The 19129-nt window shown below is 42.6% G+C and overlaps 1 protein-coding gene across 1 annotated transcript; it reads right to left on the bottom strand.

Moving 5' to 3' along the window:
• Nucleotides 1-523: 523 nt before the first annotated feature.
• gpr68 (G protein-coupled receptor 68) lies at nt 524-8260 on the bottom strand. Its single transcript, XM_079573535.1, has 6 exons — nt 8161-8260; nt 5877-6026; nt 4046-4179; nt 2665-2887; nt 2256-2436; nt 524-1001 (listed from the first exon to the last, which is right to left on the bottom strand). The coding sequence occupies exons 1-6, from the start codon at nt 8245-8247 to the stop codon at nt 598-600; spliced, it is 1179 nt and encodes a 392-aa protein (XP_079429661.1). The 5' UTR covers nt 8248-8260; the 3' UTR covers nt 524-597.
• Nucleotides 8261-19129: the final 10869 nt, after the last annotated feature.

The raw sequence follows: 19129 nt of genomic DNA on the forward strand, positions 1-19129 counted from the left end.
ATTGTTAAGTTTCAATGATGTTGGTGTAAACAGATAAAAACATTGTATTCCTTCAACTTTGTTCAAGCTGCCACTGAGTTTAGTTCGCAGGAGTCTCACGGGTTCAAATCTTCCCTTTCTGTGTCCTTGGGCAAGGCACTCCAACCCCACTGCCACGCTCCAGTCATGGCTCGATGAAACAGGAAGAGCATTTGTCGAAGAGTGAGAACAAACATGGCTGCGCGACTTCATATAAGAAAGTGAGATTGTCCATTAAAGCCATTCCTGTAGCAGTTTGAGATGTTAGTACACAAGTTTTCCAACATCTTGAAGGCAGCTCAGTTCAATGATGCGGCCATTGCACTGTGGTGAGTTAAGTTAGCATGCTCCACTCACAGCACGAACGTCCTGGGCTCTTGTGTGGCGTTTCCCTGTTTCTGGAAGGGTTTAGTCCAGTTTCCCCTTTCAACCCATCGATCTAAAACATGCACAACAGTCCACTCCTTCTGCTAGGTGCTCCTGATTGTGAACCTGGAGAGAGGTTCCTGGTAGCAGTACTGGTCACATAAAGAGAACACATTTCCTGATTAGTCATCCTTAAAACGGTATTGTCTGGGTTCAAACTGAGCAGGTGATCTTCCCTTCTCCGTTCGTAACAAACGTCCCGCTCTGCACGGTCAGCGGTATCAGCGTCTTCTCGTGCGTCTGCGTCACTAGGATCGTGTGCTTCGCCACCTGCTGATCCACCTTGACGCTGTTTGCCGTGCTGGTGTGATTGAGCAGCGTCACCGTGTGATGTCCGTTGTGGTCGTCCGTGGCGACCTCGTGGGAGTCGGACGCGCGGGTCCCGGGGCTGGCGTTTCCGCGGCGGCAGCAGCAGCAGACCATCCTAGAGAGAGGGCGGAGCAGCGCCCTGTGCAGACCCCGGCGAGCGCTCTCGCTCACGAAGCAGTACAGGGCCGGGTCGGCCACGCAGTTCAGACTGGTCAGCAGCAGAGACATGTGGTAGTAGTTGAAGATTCCTATGAAATAAGGCAAACTGTGAAAAGGACATTACAGAAAAGTTTGAAGGCAACACATACCAACAAATCAATCCACCGTTTTTCCATACTGAGATATGCTCTTACCTGAGCTTAGACAAGTTGATACGTACCTGTCTGGTCTTTGTGGTCGCCTCCAACTTCACCCCCGTTTGGAGCTATAGAAATACATTGGGAGAGGCCAAATGCTAACAACATCTTTGGTCTTTTTGAGTGACTGAGGGCACGCACAAAGACCAGACAGGTACGTATCAACTCGTCTAAGCTCAGGCAAGAACATATCTCAGTATGTAAAAATGGTGGCCTGTTCCTTTAAATGCAGCTCAGTGGCTTAAGAGTTGGCAAGTTTTTCCTTGTCAAAAGATGTGGACTTTGTTTTGTACAAATACCATTTTTTCCAGAGAATAAAGTTTCCGAGGCACAACTGGATGAAGTTTAGTAACATTCTTTTTTATACTGACGGTGACCTTCGGGTCTTTGTCAAGGCAATGTACCGTTTTTTCCGGACAATAAGTCTTACCAGCCAAAAAATGCATGGTACAATGGTGCACAAGCCTAAAGTGCCCTCGAGCGGCCGTCAGTGTGAAAATAATGTGAAATTATATATTTTGATATATACTGTAAGTCTCGCCTGAGTATAAGTTGCATACTCAGCCAAACTATGAAAAAAGTGTGACTTATAGTCCAGTATATACAGTAGTCAAATTTTTTCCATTTATGCACAAAAAAGGGGGGTCTGAGAGTCCTCCTCCCGAGAGTTGTATTTGAGAAATTGACAATAATTCTGTATTTTCAATATTTTAAAACCTCACAACTGTTTCCACCTCTGTCAGTTATGTTTCTTAAAATTATCCAAGAGGGCATTTGGATATACAACATGTTGCGTTTATCCTATGGCCCCTTCAAAGGAAAATATTTTTTTAAATTGAACATGAAACATGGATGACTTTGCTAACAATGCTTGAGCAGAAAAAGGTTTGTTAAACCCAAACCATAACTGTAGACGGCAGGAAAGCAAGAGAAAGCAAACAGTCCTTAATTAACTTGGACCACGCCAGTATCTCAGTATTTTCCTACTTTGCTAACAATGTTGGTCGTCTGATTTCTAGAACCATATAAACAAAAGAAACTCCCAAAATTAGTAATCCCCTGAAAAGAGGACATTCAGTTGGGTCAAGTTTGGCCTTCACACATTCTGAATGTTGGAGGCAGTTGTTCAGACTGGACTCCCTGTACCTGTGATGAAGTTGCAGTCCCGCTCCAGCACGGTGCGTACGAGTAAGAAGACGTGGTACGGAGAGAAGCAGACGAGGAAGATGAGGATGGTGCTGCTCACGAGCTGCCGGATCCTGGACTTCTGATCCGGGAGGGTCCCAGCGCTGCGCCCCACCGCCCTCAGCACGCACAGGTAACTGATCTGAGACAAACATAGGCTCAAAATGTTACAGCAGCAACAAAGGAGAAAGCAAACATAAGGAGTTAACGTAAGGTACTTTGTGAATCTGTCAAGGGAAACCTGTCATGAGTATTATTGATGTTACAAAACTCTTTCTGTAGTTTTTGTCTCTTCCCCGTCTCAATGAAACCCCTAATCCAAAATAGTAACACTTTCTGCTGCACTGAGGATCAGGTGACAGGCTCTTACCAGGAGAATGGCTAATGGGAGCATGAATCCGATCACGAAGCGGTAATAGTTGATCGGATATTCCCAGGGCTGCATGGGGTAGTGTTCGAAACACACAGACTGGTTCTTGCGATTTTTGCTCAGCTCTTTGTGGTGGAAGAAAACGGCCCCCACCGCGATCTCCTTCAGCCAGATGATGGCGCTGACGAGCCAGGCCGCGTGCATGGAGCGCAGAGAGGTGAACCTGCAGAGGAAGATATAAAGGTATTAGTCACGGTGCTTAAGTACAGTTTTCAATGATAACTTGATGATTTTATTAAGTTACATTAAGTCACATTGCAATGTTTGAATAGAATAGAATCTTATTGTCTGCTGATGTAGAAATTCAATCTTTGACTCACCCTTACATAAAAACACAAGATACAAACATGCCCAGTAGAAATTATACATAAGAAAAATATTACAGAACAGCTCAGTCCATTTCTGTGGCGATTGAGCCATTCATGCATGTTTGAGTAATATAAATATGCATCTCTTGGGCACACATAAATAATAATAATACTAATATGATGGCTTATACTTGTATCGTGCTTTTCAAGCCTGTGTTACCAAGTCTGTCAAAGCGCTGCACTGTAGCCATTATTTATTCACGCCATACTCAGTGGTGGTGAGCTACTATTGTAGCCACAGCCGCCCATTGGGGTAGACTGACTAAAGTAAGGCTGCCACTGTGCACCGTCGGCCCCTCAGACCACCTCCAACCACCCACGCTCTCACTCATCCTGATCTTTTGTACATGTTATAGCCGGAGTACCCAGAGGAAACCTACACAAACATGGGGACAACATCCAAAGTCCACACAGAAAGACCTCATCCGGGAATCGAACCCATAAGCGCTAACTGCTAACTGCTGTGCTACTGTGCCGCCCATTCAATCACACAGATTTTGAGCAGTTTGAATCATATAAGGATATAAAGTTGGAGCTTGCCCCCCCCCCAAAAAAAGCATCCCGGCAGCGCCAGCTCAAGGCTAACTAAGTTCTTCAGAGTCATGGCGATATATTTTAGCCAAACCTCTCCAATCTAACCATAACCGCGCAGAAAAAAGTGCATAGGGTTTTACGCACATCACTAGCTGTGCCATGAGCTGTCACTTTTTTTGGACAAACACTACAGGGCAGCATCTCCTCTGGGTGGAAAACGCTGTTTTTGTTGCTGTTAGTGTACAAATGAGCAGCTCTTGTAAAAGGCTTTAATGATCGCGATATGTTTGCTTCCAAAAACATAAAAGCATCATCCTTCCACTTAACATAATATCTCTCCAGTAAGCAATTAAACTGAGTAGTCTACCATACTGCTTCCATTTTGATGAAAAGCCCTATATCTCCACACTGTCTTTTACCTGAGCGGATGGACCACGGCCAGGTAGCGGTCGAGGCTGATGCAGCAGAGGAAGCCGATGCTGATGTAAATGTTCTCGTACAGCAGGAAGCCGCAGAGCTGACACAGCCACTCCCGGTGACGCCAATCATCGTCCTGTCAGGGAGGGAACACCAGGCCGGGACGTCAGACTGCATCAGCGTGTGATCAACATGAAAGTCCCGGGACGTTTGCCACTCGTGTAAGTACCACTCAAGCCTACTGTACAAACGGGCAACAGCTCAAAACAACCAGAGCTGTTTAGTCAGTAGTTTATGTAGTACATGCTCTTTGTGGTTTGAAAAAGGTACAATTACAACTCAGCCTGTTTTGTCGTAAGCCACAGATTTGCTTTGAATTTACACATATATTACTCCAATAAAAGCAAAAGTTTCTCTGTAATTACTTAAGTGGAAGTACTGATATATTTGCTGTGTGCTCTGTGCGGCAACACGACGGGGACAAACTTTCTTCCTTGCCCTGAATCCACGGCATTTGACAGAGCATCCCCACAGCGCCATCTACTGTTCAGAGAGTGAGTGTGTATTCGGAGGCGTCTAAAATGAACAAAAACATGGCCAAATTTACTTTCTACTTCGGAGCCTTTACAGAAATGTTGTGGAGTGGAAAGTATTGTATTTCTCTTTCAAATGTAGTGGAGTAAAAGGGATAAGTTCTCAATAAAAACACTACTTAAAGGGGCTAGATGCAAGTTAGTCATTGTATGCTCACTACTGCCACCTCAGGTCATATGTGTAACTGCAGCTTCTATAATAAACTCATGCATGACGGCACTTCAGATCGGAATTAACAGCGTCAAAGGGTCAGACAAAGAGCGGTTCAGAAGTCCCTTATGAGAGACCAACAGGCCCGTTTAATCGTGAGGCCGTCCTCCCGTGGACCCACCCCCTGCAGGAGGATCCAAAAGGGGCTGGTGCAATGTGATTTGGGCAGCTCCAGCGGCTGCCCCCATGACCCGGCAACGGACAAGTGGAAGAAAATGGATGGATGGAGTTTAAAAATGTTAAAATGAAGTATTTTCCTCCCCCTACATGTTCCAGTCATGTCCTAAGGTGTAGAATGAGCTCAGACCTGTTCACCACAACTGCCTCTAAAATCCTGCACTGTCACTCAAAAAGGTGTTGCTTCGGGTCCGAAGTGCCCTCATACACGAGCTTAATATAGAAACTGCAGTTACACGCAAGACCTGAGGTGGCAGTAGTGAGCAAAAAATGGCCAACTTGCATCTAGCCCCTTTAGTAAAGTACAGATTCTCAAAAACTCTTCTTAAATGCAGTACTTGGGTAAATTTACTTTGTTATTGACCACCTCTGGACACAACTTTAATTTATGGAAGTCTGCACTCGTTAATTAGGACCTTATTGGCGAGAGGTGCAGGGATTTTTGCATGTCAGAGTGTATTGTGTGCAAACTTTAGGATTTGTAACCCAAAGTGTGGGTCTCATTCTGATTGGATTATTGCCTGAAGACCTAAAACAAGAAATGTAAATCATGAAATTGTGAATAAATTTACCTTTTTTACTCATATCTGGGAACATAGATAGGATTTTTAGATGAAATACTGAGCAATAATCCTACAAAGCAGTGCATATGTATTCAGAGTGATCCCGGCCATTTTTGAGGTCTTTGTAAAAGCCAAAATGTCTTTCAGTCACAACCACAACACACTGTTTGAGCCACTAAGTATAAACCAATCGTTAGAACAAAGCTTAAATATACTTTTACATTGGTGGGAGAAATTAGAATGTCCGGGAATCGAACCTGGGGCCTCGTTGTGCGTTTGGCGTTTGTACCTGGAATATGTACTGCAGCCAGAGCGGCAGAGAGGCGAGGTACAGCAGGTCGGAGACCGTCAGGTTCAGCAGGTAAACGCCCAGCTCGTTCTTCTGCTTCAGCTGTAGCACGGCGTGATACAGAGAGTACAGGTTAGACGGCACGCCGATCTGAAACACACACAGAAAGAAATCAGCAGAAGCAGGATTTGGCAGAAGTTTGTCCAAAAAAAAGTGATTGCATCTGTATAATTGGTTTGCCACACAGGATTAACAGGAGGTAACGCCGCTCTTTTTCAATTAATTTCCTTCCCATTGAGCGACAAGGTGAAAAATGTCAGTGTCCCATCAGTCACCTGGCACTGCAGGGGTTCACTGGCAAAACAACGAGGCTGCTACAGAGCGCTTTCTGTAGTCAACACCATGGATGAAGGCTAATAAATCAAAACTGAGAAGAACATGTTTAGCATTTGTGATTTTCTCACACTTTCAATGAGCAGAGATGTAAACAAAAATGTGTTTATTTAACCAGGGAAGTCCCACTGAGATCTCATTTCAAGGGGAGTCCGGGTGTCAGAAGGGAACCTATTGTACATATTTCTAGTAGTGGGGAGAACATGCAAACTCCACACAGAAAGGTCCCGGGTTCGATCCGCCCGGGGATCTAACTTTAAGTGCTAAAAGCTGTGCCAAAGTGCCGCCCGAAGGTAGCAACATTAGCCTGTCCAGACAAAGGACTTTTTAATGAGTAACAATACATATTTCTTCCCACATTTAAAACCATCAATCAATGATATAAATGCTTTTCAGTCATATGACTTTTGTTGTTATGGCGGCCATTTTGAATACCGAAGTAGAATGATGCTAATCGGTAGCATGCTAACAGCTTAAACACTGACTCAGACTGAGACTCTGTTGATGCGGAGAAAGGTTTTCTGTTTCTTCTTTGATGTGTTAATTTAGTCTGAAGCAGATCTTTAGTAAATCCTGCTGTAGCTCGACGGACAGCGCTGCTACGTCTGAGCCACATTTGCTGATTATATCACATAAACGTTCGTCTCTGGGTCCGTGTTTTATCTTCTTGAGCAATGATTACGAGTATAAAAATGCCACAGTCAATCAGTTGTCTTTCATTTTCATCCTGAGTAGATAGTGTTGCGTGTTGTAGTCCTGCATAATTCTACTTCGATGTAATCCTGTTCCAGCATCAACGACACATGTCCGCCCTTCACTGATTGGTTTACTCCACTTCCTGTTTTTTTTCCAGGCAAGTTTGTTACGTCCTGTGTGTCGAGCCCATAATGGGGAGATACAGGTAATGCCTTGGTGGAGGTCTGTGATGATAATAATTTGTCCATTCATTTCATTTGCATTGAGTTCACAAGGGCACTTCCTTAACACATCTCCCGTGAGGCCTACATACAAATACTTTTAATTACATTTGTCATATGAATTGCATGTGTTGAAAGCCAATAAGTGCTTTATGTAAGTGACATTTACAGGGCATTGTGCTCACCAGTGAAGCAGTAAATTATAAATATGTTTTTCATGTAGATGAGTGGTTTACGAAGCCCATGTTAAAACCTATGACTCTGACAGCTGATACAGAAGCGCTGTGATCTAACAAGCCATTATTTTTATGATGCAGGCCGTTAGCGGAGCTGCAGTTTTAGCCTGACAGGGCCCAGCCGGTCTCCACCATGAGCAGGAGGGGCCTCTTGGAAAAAAGGTGGGGAATTCCCAAACTTTTCAGGTCGCAGGGATTCCCAAATTTCCAAAAACATCTGGTTTAATAATATGGATTTACATAGTTCTTTAGTTTGTTTTTTCAATGAACTTCATTGAACATAGTGTCAATTTCTTCCTTTTTGTCTTGAAATCATCTTGGAACCTTCATTCAATGCCACACGGCCCTGTGGAGCTCCCAAACCCACACTTTGGGAGCCACTGCAGTAGAGCATAGGGCACAGAGCTGTGAGATCCAAGACAATTGTAGTGATATATCAAATAAAACTAATTTTGTAAACCACATTTCAAATCTTTAGCCACTTGAAATAGTTACAAACAGTGGCAACAGTGGCACAGAAAGTAGTGTGGGTCGTCTTCACATGACACTTCTGAGGAAGGCCGCAGAAGCAGACGAAACTGTCAAGGCATGAAATAAACACGCAGGTCTGGCTATGAGAAGATAATACCCTTACTAATGAACCTAATTGGATTAGAGGATTAGAGCATGAAAATCTATATAATCACACCTCATAGAAATGACTTATCAAGCGTCATTTAAAGCCGATTTCTCACTCACCAGCAGGACGAGGATGTAGACGCAGGAGAACAGGTTCTGGTGGATCTCGTGGCTGATGGTGCAGTTGATCACATCCTCCTCGCTCATACTGACTCACCCCTCACTCTCCCCCCCCTCCTCTCCTCCTCACTCTCTCAATCCAAACCAGAGGCAACGCACAGGCTTTGGAGACGACAAGGTGAAGGAAACTGCTCCATTTCCCTGAGTCTCAGCACCTGTCGAACACAAACGAAATCCTGATCAGTATTCAAGAGCTTTACTGGCTCTTCTGACATCGCAGAAGCTCACTGGAACAATGCCACAGTGAATGCATTTGTGGCGGCATCTTTTTTTGGTCACTTTTTTTGGACTAATATGTCCCGGGCTTGTCTTCTCCCGGAGTGATTTGGCAGAAGAAAAGTTTTGTTGGGGGGGAAACGGTGGAGGATGAAAGGATAATGGAAGCACTTTCCTTTACAGCACAGCAATAGCAACGTATCAAAGCTTTATTAATGGACAAAATGTCATTAGGCAAAAGACGACAGGTTTGATTGATTGGGCAGAGGCAAACAGGGCGAATATACAGTAAGTACGGGAGGCGGGACTATTGAGGAGATTGAGGAGATGGGTGGAATTGGAATTGTGGAAATGATTGTTTCCAAACTGGTTTTAGTCATCAGATCTGGCAACCCTAAGTTAAGCATAAACATAATCAACGTTCAGGAAAATAGTTTGTAACTGTGAATAAATCAACTTTTAAAGCGTTTTCAGCAAAACCAATATCAGATTTTAACATGTTCGCCTCAAAAGTCATTTAAAAAAATCTAAAATTGCATACATCAGCCTTTCCCAAAGTCCAGGACATCGCGGCCCCCTTATCAATAGGAAAATCCCTCAGGACACCCCCCCATAATAATTTACTCCAGGGCCGGCCCTAGCCAATTTGGTTCCCTAGGCGAGATTGAACTTTTGCAGGGGGACTTTGGATATGGAACAAACTAGTTTTATTTTATTTTATTAAGATTATCATATTATATTATGTTTATGTCTTCATAAAAGTAAAATCAGAACAGGTTTGAAAGCTTGGAATCTCCAGTTTTCAGCACTAAAGACCGCAAGTCTTTATCTGTTTCTGTTCCAAAGTTATGTCCGAAAATAGGCAATCTTTCTTTCAAAATCAATTGTGTTTTTTGGGGGTCCCCCTGCAGTGCATGTGAGGCACACCAGGGGCACCGCACCTCACTTTGGGAACCACTGTCCTATATCTATTATTTTACACGTCTTAACCCCCACTTCAGTAACATTTTCTCCAGTTTGGCATTACCCAAATCTAAAAGCTTCTCAAGCCTCCAGTGTAACACCTCATTTGAAAGCTGAGACCTACAAAACAGATCTAAGCTTCTTCCTTGTTATGATTGTGACGTTTTCGTCCTTTTTGGTTGTGTCTTTATCACGTTTTTGTTGCTTTGTATGTTTGGGGCACATTTTTGGGGCTTGATCACAGTTTATATTAGACAAAAAAAAAAAAAAAACGATACAAAAAGCAATGAAAACATGACAAAAAGATGTTTAAAATGCATTACTCTGGCCTATAGTTAAGCTCCAGTCGAGAAGCTTTTAGATTTGGGTAAAACTGAAGATAATATGCCTGGTTAGGGTTGGGGTTTGGGGTTAATGTACTTTGTAGAAGGCAACAGTACTCCCACATTTATATATAGGCCTATTATCACCACTTGAGGAACATTTAGAAGATTAAACTTGTGCATTAGTAGCTTGTTTATTCGCGTCACATAATCTGAGAAAAGGATCTCTCCACTCTGTCGCTGTTTGCTAAGTGTCCTGGCGTAAACAATTAGAACCAGACAGTTTTGCTAATAAATCGCTGCGTCATAGTTTGCGATGGGATCTGGAGATAGCGTTTACAGCAGCAGCGTCTAACAGAATTACTGGCCTTGGATAAACACTAATGTGATTTTCTGTGTGAAATGGCTCGGTTCAGTCAAATGGAGCCGTATTAAACACAAAGGCCAAATGTAATTGTCCACTTTGTTCTGCCACTGCATTAGCGCATGAGCAAAGTCAGTTCATCTGGAAGTAAAAGAACACGACAATGGACGGACACGACTTTACAGGAGGGAAAGTGTTCAGTGAAGGTTGTTTTTTGTGACTCACGATACTATCCATTTTGGATAGTATTTCTAAATCAAATAAAACTGAAACTGCATTGAAATCACAAAGCGAACAACTGCTCATCTATCCTGCCTTTCTCAGGATAGGCAGGATAGGATAGGCATCCTGAGAAATCACGTAAGTTTACTTAAAGCAGTACTAAGTAACTTGTTTACCTTAATAAACCCTTTCCGTAGTCCCTGTGGGGGTGGGTACAAGTGTTAATGGGATTATTGGAGGGTCTTTCATCTCCCCCTGGTGTCTCTGGCCAAAAAACCACAATTGCAACTTCACTCCCACCAGGTCGGTGTCACCAACACACACTAATGGAATCACGAAGAAGAAGCTAACAGGCTAACTAGCAAAGCTAGTGGGCTAGCGCCACTTAAACAGTATTTACAGCCAAGTTTGAGTGAAAAAATGATCTCCATTGTGTAATTGAATGTACAACATCCCTCTGTCCCTTTGTCTTTTCTGTCAGCGTAGCATTTACTCGCACGGACAATGAGTAAAAAAACGCAACATGCTACTGCACCTGCAGTGGCGCTTATGGCCTCTAGGGGCAAGAGTTACTTAGTACTGCTTTAAATGGCAAGAGAATATGACGGAAAAAAGTGGGCACATTTTGTTTGCCGATGAATCCCGGACCTGATTTACATTGAACGCTCTATCCCCATTCAAATGAAAAGGGACGCCCGGCACAATACTGAAATATGGTGAAGTACATTTTGTCCCATTCATGGCATTTGTATCATTTCCGCGCCATATTTATCCTTAACATCTTAATATAATACACTCCTGGACCTGCCACCTTTACGTGGTGGAGGGGTTTGAGCACCCGAATGATTCGCGGAGCTCTGTTGTCGGGGGCTTCGTGCCCCTGGTAGGGTCTCCCATGGCAAACTGGTCCTAGGAGACGGGTCAGACAAAGAGCGGCTCAGAAGCCCCTTATGAGAGACTTCTGTGGACCCACCACCTGCAGGAGGAGCCATAAGGGTCTGGTGCCATATGATTTGGGCAGCTGTTGACCCGGCAATGGACAAGTGGAAGAAAATGGATGAATGGATGGATCTTATAATATGATGTTTGGGCCACTCGATGTGTATCTGACCCCATAAAGAGCAAACATTTGACTGAATTTGAGTTAGAATTTAGCTTTTAGACACTAATTTGTATCTAAAATAAAATCACTGATTAATGATTTGTAACAAGGCTTTGACCAAAAATGTGGTCGATGGGTTGACATTATCTGGGTTGACACATCTGGATTGTGCATCATTTGCTATGTTCGATGGCTAACGCTAATGGCTATAGGAAACATACACTGAGCAGGCTAACGGATGCTGAAAAGTTTCCTGGGTTCCTGTCCTGCGTTCCCATGGAGACCAGCTGCAATGAGTCACTTTCGATGCTTGTAAGGCACAAAACATCATTATCATTTGAGCTAAACACTAAATAATAGCTTTATAGATTATGCTTTTAAATAGTCTGTGGAGAGAGTTGGAATAAAACTTTCACAGATCACTGACACGTGTCCACATTTAAAGCGATGGACACAGAGACTGCTTCTATTCTTATGGCTTTAACAGATAATTTAACTGTCCTCAATGCCACAATGGGGGGGAAAAAACGACATTTTCAGTGAGAATCCTGCGCTCCGGAGTGAGAAAGGGACACTTGGCCTCGACCTGGCTCTTGTTTCTTTGCTTTGGAGGGATGTGCACTAAGTGGTTCGGTAATTACACAGTGTAAAGCCATTTAGACCCACACGCCGCTCCTCTCTTCCCTCTCCCTGATTCCTCTTTTTAGATTTCAGAGCGTTCGCTTTCGAAAGAGCACAATCGAATTAGAAATCTGCTGCATACTTTCTGCATTCCTACGAAGTCAAGACAACCAACAACCTTTTTTTAACCGAAAAACTTTCATCCAGCGTGATTCAATCTGACAATTTCGACGAACAGAAAGTAGAAAATAACATTGTGTCTTTTGACAGGATTCCCAGGAACAAATGACTCTGTGTCGCCGTCTGTGCCGATGACTAACACACCACACAAACAAATGTCAGGTTTTATCAAAATGTGGTTTGATTATAAGATTGTTATAATACAGGGCTGTATCATGTTGACTCAGTTGCAAGCAGAGGACAAATGCTCTTGTTGCAAAACTCCAAAATCATGTATTATGTCAATGAGAAGGAAGATGGAATCCCTGAAATGACCAGAATCATGGCTACTGTGAGAAGAGTAGGTACTGCAGAAACACAGATGAGCTCTTCCTGGATTATCTATCACCAAAGCAGGACCTTTTTAGTTGATTACTTAGTTTATTTCTACAATTTAACTCATAAACAACTGTGTCTTATTGCTACAACAAGAAAAAACTGCAGGGGCTGATCCACAGGGGTCCACCACAGCATCACCTCGAGCAACATAATTTGCAAAGCTGCTAGATGCAAGTTAGCCATTTCATGCTCACTACTGCCACATCAGGTCATACGTGTAACTGCACCTTCTATATTAAGCTCGTGCATGACGGCACTACGGACCCGAATTAACACCTTCTTGAGTGACAGTGCAGGGTTTTAGCAGCAGTTGTGTGAACAGGTCTGGGCTCATTCATTCACACCTTAGGACATGGTTGGAACTAGGGCTGCTCGATTATAGAAAAAATAATAATCACGATTATTTTAGTAATAATTGAAATCACGATTATTCGAACGATTATTTGTGGCCTTAAAAAAAACCTTTATTTTATTTATTCATTTTTATTATTATTTTAAAAAACAACTATGGACTACATTTTCTTTGGACAATAAGAGCATTTTTTTTTTATATATGCTCACGTTTCTAAACTAATCATATAGGGACACCTGCCCCCTGCTGGCCAGCCCTCACACCTGTCCAACAGAGCCGCGCGGCCTGATGACATCATCACACAGCGCTAATGTTTTTATGTCAAACCAAAGCATGAGCCTATGCGAAGGGAACAGAAACAATCATCTCAGCAGCTTGAAATAATAAGAGTTTGTTTGAGCTCCGTTGAGATCTGCTCCTGAAGAAGAGTTTAGACTTTTCTACTAAACAAAACCAGTGCCTGAGCAAAGGATGTCGAGGCTTCTAAAACAGCGGTGCTTCTTTCAGCACAAGGTGAGCACTTAACAGTGGCACTATCTCAAGAGTTAGGTATAAAAAAATTTAGTACGATATTATTTAGGCCTACAGTTCTGTCACGCTGCGCTGGTGTTTCAGCTGATCAGACGCGCTCACACAACACACAACACGTGGTGGGTCATGGTGGACCGTGACAGATGTGGACAGGACTGTGGTAGATCTACTTTTACTGTGGAGAAAATAGTTACTATAGTAACTGTTGAAGAAATGAACCTCATGAGCTTCTTCTGTAACATCTGTCCACATCAGTCCTGCTGCACCATGACTCAGAGGAACTGGGACAAACATGACTTTACAGCAGATACAAATGGTTAGGGTTTGTTTGGGTTTTCTTTTTTAGAATGAGAGTAAATTAAAAAAAAACTATTTTTTTGATTAGATACAGCATTTTTTTAATTGTAGTTATTTTCCATATATAATGTTTTCACTACAGATTTGAGTTTCAGAATATGATCAATCAATCAAACTTTATTTATAAAGCACTTTTCATAAAGAAAGATATCACAAAGTGCTTTACAGATTGCAACACGATATGATGTAATACGACCCCAACATGCAGCAGAAGTCTGAAGTTCTGTATCAAGCAGAAGCTCCATGACTTCCTTCTTCACTTCTCAGTCTGTGACTGAAGAGCAATGAGGCCTCTGACTTTTTACTGCAAACAAAGAGCTCACTGTATTTAGCGTCATGTTTCTGTCACTCATGGTGTCTGACCTAAAGTCTCACTCTGAAGAAAGTCAACTCACATTTACACTGAGAAGGTTGGAAGGGCGCCCCCTTGTGTCACCTTGCATCCAAATGCCCGGAACATGACAGCGGGTCAAAAAGACCCGCGAAGGCGACACGAGGGTTAACTTTACGACAGGAGTGAAACAGCGCCCCCAATCTGACTCCTGTGGTCAAAAAGTGTACTGCATCTGTATTTACTATTGAGAATGAATGGAAGAGAGTTAGTATTAACCACACATTGCGCAAAAGCAGGTCACTCTACAGAATTGTTTGGGCCCCACTTTGGGCACTCCTGAATATTTGTCCAGAGCCTTTTTTAATTCTGTAATGAAGCTGTAACTGTAAATCTGAAACAGCTTTTTTATCATCATCTGTTTTCTGTGTGGCTTCATATCATTATTGTGGTTCATGTTTGAGTCATTAAAGTCAGTGGTTGCAGTTTATTTTGTAGTCCAATTCTATGGGTGATGTAGCTTTATGAAACAGCTGTTGAGATATAATAACGCGAAAGGGAAAATGTGATGGATCATCTGGATTTTTCTTTTTTTTCTCCTTAAATGTCTTTATTTGGACACTATGTTGTTGCATAGGCTATACAGTAGGTGGCGGCATGTGCTTTTGTTTGGCCTGCAGTCTGCCAACAACCTTAAAGAAGAAGTGATGTCACTTCCCCTGTGTTTTCTGCCCTGGGTGAGGACGGACGAATTGGGCAAATGCTGCTGAAGCTCTAGTTACTAACTCACTAACTGCATGGGGTCTAACAGTTCACCCGAAAAGGTTAAGGATCAGGAGCTTAGATTGGGTTATAGATGCTATAACTTGATGGTTTCAGACGCAGCCAATGCTGTTTCAACCCTGGAAGGCGCATGTAAACCAGGTAGGGTGACCATTCTTCTTCTTCTCTTCCATTTTGGGACAGTCCAGTATTCAAAGCTTTCGTCCCGGATCATGAATCTAGCCATAACTGTCCCGAAAATGAACCTAGTCCCGGATCAGCAACAGGAACTGCCCATTTCAAGACGAACACACACCTAACGCCTCAGTCAAGACTGGTTATTATTGTCTGAGAGAGCACCAGAGCACATGCGGGTGCACGGTGACGCTCCAAACCTGTCGAGAACGGAGACGAGAGCTGCAGTGTTGAACTTTGTCTTTCTCTCACTTATAAAACATCCTCATTCTCTCACTGTGCTGCTTCACTTGCTCATCCAGGTGTTGAATTGTTTTGGTGATCAGCGGGAAAACACTGAAAACACTCCTCCACTTGTGTTAAAGCCTTTACAAGAGTGTTGTTTCCAGCTCATTCCATAAGTCCCGTATGTAAGCTCTGACGAGGAAGCATAAATATAGGATTACTCAACGTCCTCAACTGAAATGAACCCAAATCTCTTCAATGATTGATCGTTCCTGGACAAGTGAGAGCCTCCACAAACACAAACATGCAGTAATGGAGCCAAACAGACTAATCCCGCTTGAAACTGAAAAATAGGGCAATAAACCTGCAAAGACTGGCATTTCACTGGAGCAGATGTACGATGTCTGAAGTAGATTCTGAACTAAAAGGAAAAAGGGGCGGACATTTCCAGACTTATCTCCGTAAACAAACCCGATAATGAACATCATGAGCATAAATACTGCGTCTATAGGGGGACACTGCTACAGCTGCCATGTTGATGTTGTTATTTCATTTTCCTCTTTGCCGTTGGTCGAAAGGTGCACAATATAAATAATGCAGCTCAGTAATATCAAACAGGCTGCTGGTTATTGCATTTTCTGTCTTTTTCCACTTTTTCCTCGAGTGCACTGACCCCGACAGTTGCTGTGTCCGACAAATCTTAGAAAACTAGTGCAGCAGAGAAGTAGAAAAATACTTTGGTCCTAGTGTTCACTGCAACCCTCTCTGTCAAAAATGTGGATGTCCCAAAAAAAAATCTATTATTTTACCACTTAAAGGAATAGGCCACCGTTTTTACATACTAAGATATGTTCTTAGCTCACTTTAGTCGAGTTAATATATCCCCGTCTGGTCTTTGTCCGCGCGCTCTGCCAGGCAAACGGAGCACATACGCAGCCTCTCCCACATGTCACATAGCTCCGAAAAAGCTCACGATAGAAGCTACCAAGCTCTTCCACGTGTTCCCTATTTAAATAAAGTTACGTGAAGTGTTTTCATGCGAAGTATATTTACACAGAAATGTAACATGTCGATTTTATAAGCAAATAAAAAGGGGAACTATATTGTGAGGCGTAATGATACGAGGAGCACAGCGTCCGCGTAGTAACTCCTCAAGACTTCCCCCGCTCACTTCCGTCAATAACCTTTAGGAGTTACTGCGCGGACGTTTTACTCCTCGTATCATTACGCCTCACAATATAGTCCCCCTTTTTATTTGCTTATAAAATCGACATGTTACATTTCTGTGTAAATATACTTCGCATGAAAACACTTCACGTAACTTTATTTAAATAGGGAACACGTGGAAGAGCTTGGTAGCTTCTATCGTGAGCTTTTTCGGAGCTATGTGGCATGTGGGAGAGGCTGCGTATGTGCTCCGTTTGCGCGACAGAGCGCGCGGACAAGGACCAGACGGGGATATATTAACTCGACTAAAGTGAGGTAAGAACATATTTTAGTATGTAAAAACGGTGGCCTATTCCTTTAAGTCTTGTACATTGATGTCGGACACAACTACAGGTTTGGTTACTCCCACCTCGCCCGATCATTCATCCAGTGCCCTCGAAGTCCCGTGTGATCTGTGCACCATCCGGGTAAGTACACGGCACACTTTGTCAATATGGGGCTATTAACTAAATTACTATATAACTAAGTAGAGCATTAGTAAAGTAAGATTAGCTGATTCTGAACCCCAGGCAGAGTTACACAGCAGTGAAGTCACCAGTGTGCCTTGTTGTGCGGTGACATTCACTCCTTACAGAAAAGTATATGTAAATATACATATATAATTATACACTACCACCTAATTTGTGTGCGTGTAGCCTGACAGACAGACCTTCAGTCAGTCAGTCCAAGAAAAACTTTTCAATAGACTTTTCTTCTGTACCTACTGAATCGTGGAACACAATATTTAAAGCAGTACTAAGTAACTCATGCCCCTAGAGGCCATAAGCGCCACTGCAAGTGTCGTAGCATGTTGCGTTTCTTTACTCATTAATTGTCTGTGAGAGTAAATACTACGCTGACAGAAAAGACAAAGGGAGAGAGGGATATTGTACATCCAATTACAGAATAGAGATAATTTTTTACACTCAAACTTGGCTGTAAATACTGTTTAGCTTTGCCCGTTAGCCTGTTAGCTTCTTCTTCGTGATTCCATTAGTGGAGTCACGTAACTTTATTTAAATAGGGAACACGTGGAAGAGCTTGGTAGCTTCTATCCTGAGCTTTTTTGGAGCTATGTGACATGTGGGAGAGGCTGCGTATGTGCTCCGTTTGCCTGGCAGAGCGCACGGACAAAGACCAGACGGGGATATATTAACTCGGCTAAAGTGAGGTAAGAACATATCTTAGTATGTAAAAACGGTGGCCTATTCCTTTAAGGTTTGCGGGGGCCATATTGGACTCCATCTTTGTTTACAGTTTGCTCTATGAAACATTGAATACAAATCCTTTCACCTTTGCGTGTTGACTCTTCCTTAAGAATGTAAAGCCAAAGCAAATGGATAAACTAATGAACAGACAGAGACACGAGAAACCAATCATAGAAACTGTGACCAGCGGCCATCTTGAAATTTTGAGTAGACACCCAGTCATTATCAAAAATTGGCTTATGGAGAAGATATATGCCAAAAAATGTCATGCTTGTGTCACCAACTGAGGTATTTTAGTGAAAAAATGTACTTATCTGCCGCCCCAGAATCCCCCTCTGTACGGCAACACGACGGGGACAAAGCCTTGAACCAAAATGAAGCCAAGTCTGAGCTGGATTTAATGAGGACTTACTACACTAACGGGCCACCTCTGCCCTTCATCCTTCAGCCGGACAGTGTGTTCGATATCTGCTGACGACCGATGCTTCATGTTATTCCCCCGAGGTGAGCGAGGGCCGGCGCCGCATCGCCCCATCGGAGCAGTAACCGTAGCAACGGGGCATGAATCAAGAGCAAACAAGTGTCCCGTCACGAGATAAGAGCCTTCATTATTTATAGCGATGCGAGGTGTCGGAGTTCCTATCACGCTTCATTATGGCTCGTAATCCTGCTTTTGGCATCTCAGCGTAGATTTTTTTTACATTTTCAAACCTCACCAGAATGTTCTGCAATATCCGCACTTTAATAAGAGCTTCACCTGCAGCAGCGAAACAGAGAAGAAGCCTCTGAGGAAAAAGGGGAAATGTCCTCAACTCAAACAATTCAGTCCAGATGACAACTTTGATGTCCCTTTACCACAAAAGCAAAGTTAATCTGATGTCGGTTCAAACCCAGCCCCCACTGAGGCATTAGGGGGGAAAACTTCACCCACCGTGTTTGTGAATGTGATTATTGACACTCATATGTTCATCAACCTCTTGAACCACCTGAACCGAGCACTTTCTCTCTGGTTTGGCGTCACCCAAATCTAAAAGCTTTTTGGAAAAAGTGTCAAAAAAAAGAAACGACAAAAATGTGACAAAAAAAACAACAAAAAATTGACAAAACAATAAAAATGCGACAAAAGATAAAGAAAAATGTGACAAAAAAAAAATATTTAAAAAAAACATTAAAATTTGACCAAAAAAAATGTGACAACAAATAATAAAAATGTGACAAAAAAAATGTGATAAAAAAAATGTGAAAAAAAAATCATAAAAATTTGACCAATTTTTTTTTTTACAAAAAATGTGACAAAAAACATTAAAATTTGACCCAAAAAACTATAAAAGCAAAACAAAAAAAATGACCAAAAAATAAAATAAAAATATCAC

This window comes from Gobius niger, assembly GCF_951799975.1.
Source record: "Gobius niger genome assembly, chromosome: 16".
In the NCBI taxonomy this organism is placed as follows: domain Eukaryota; kingdom Metazoa; phylum Chordata; class Actinopteri; order Gobiiformes; family Gobiidae; genus Gobius; species Gobius niger.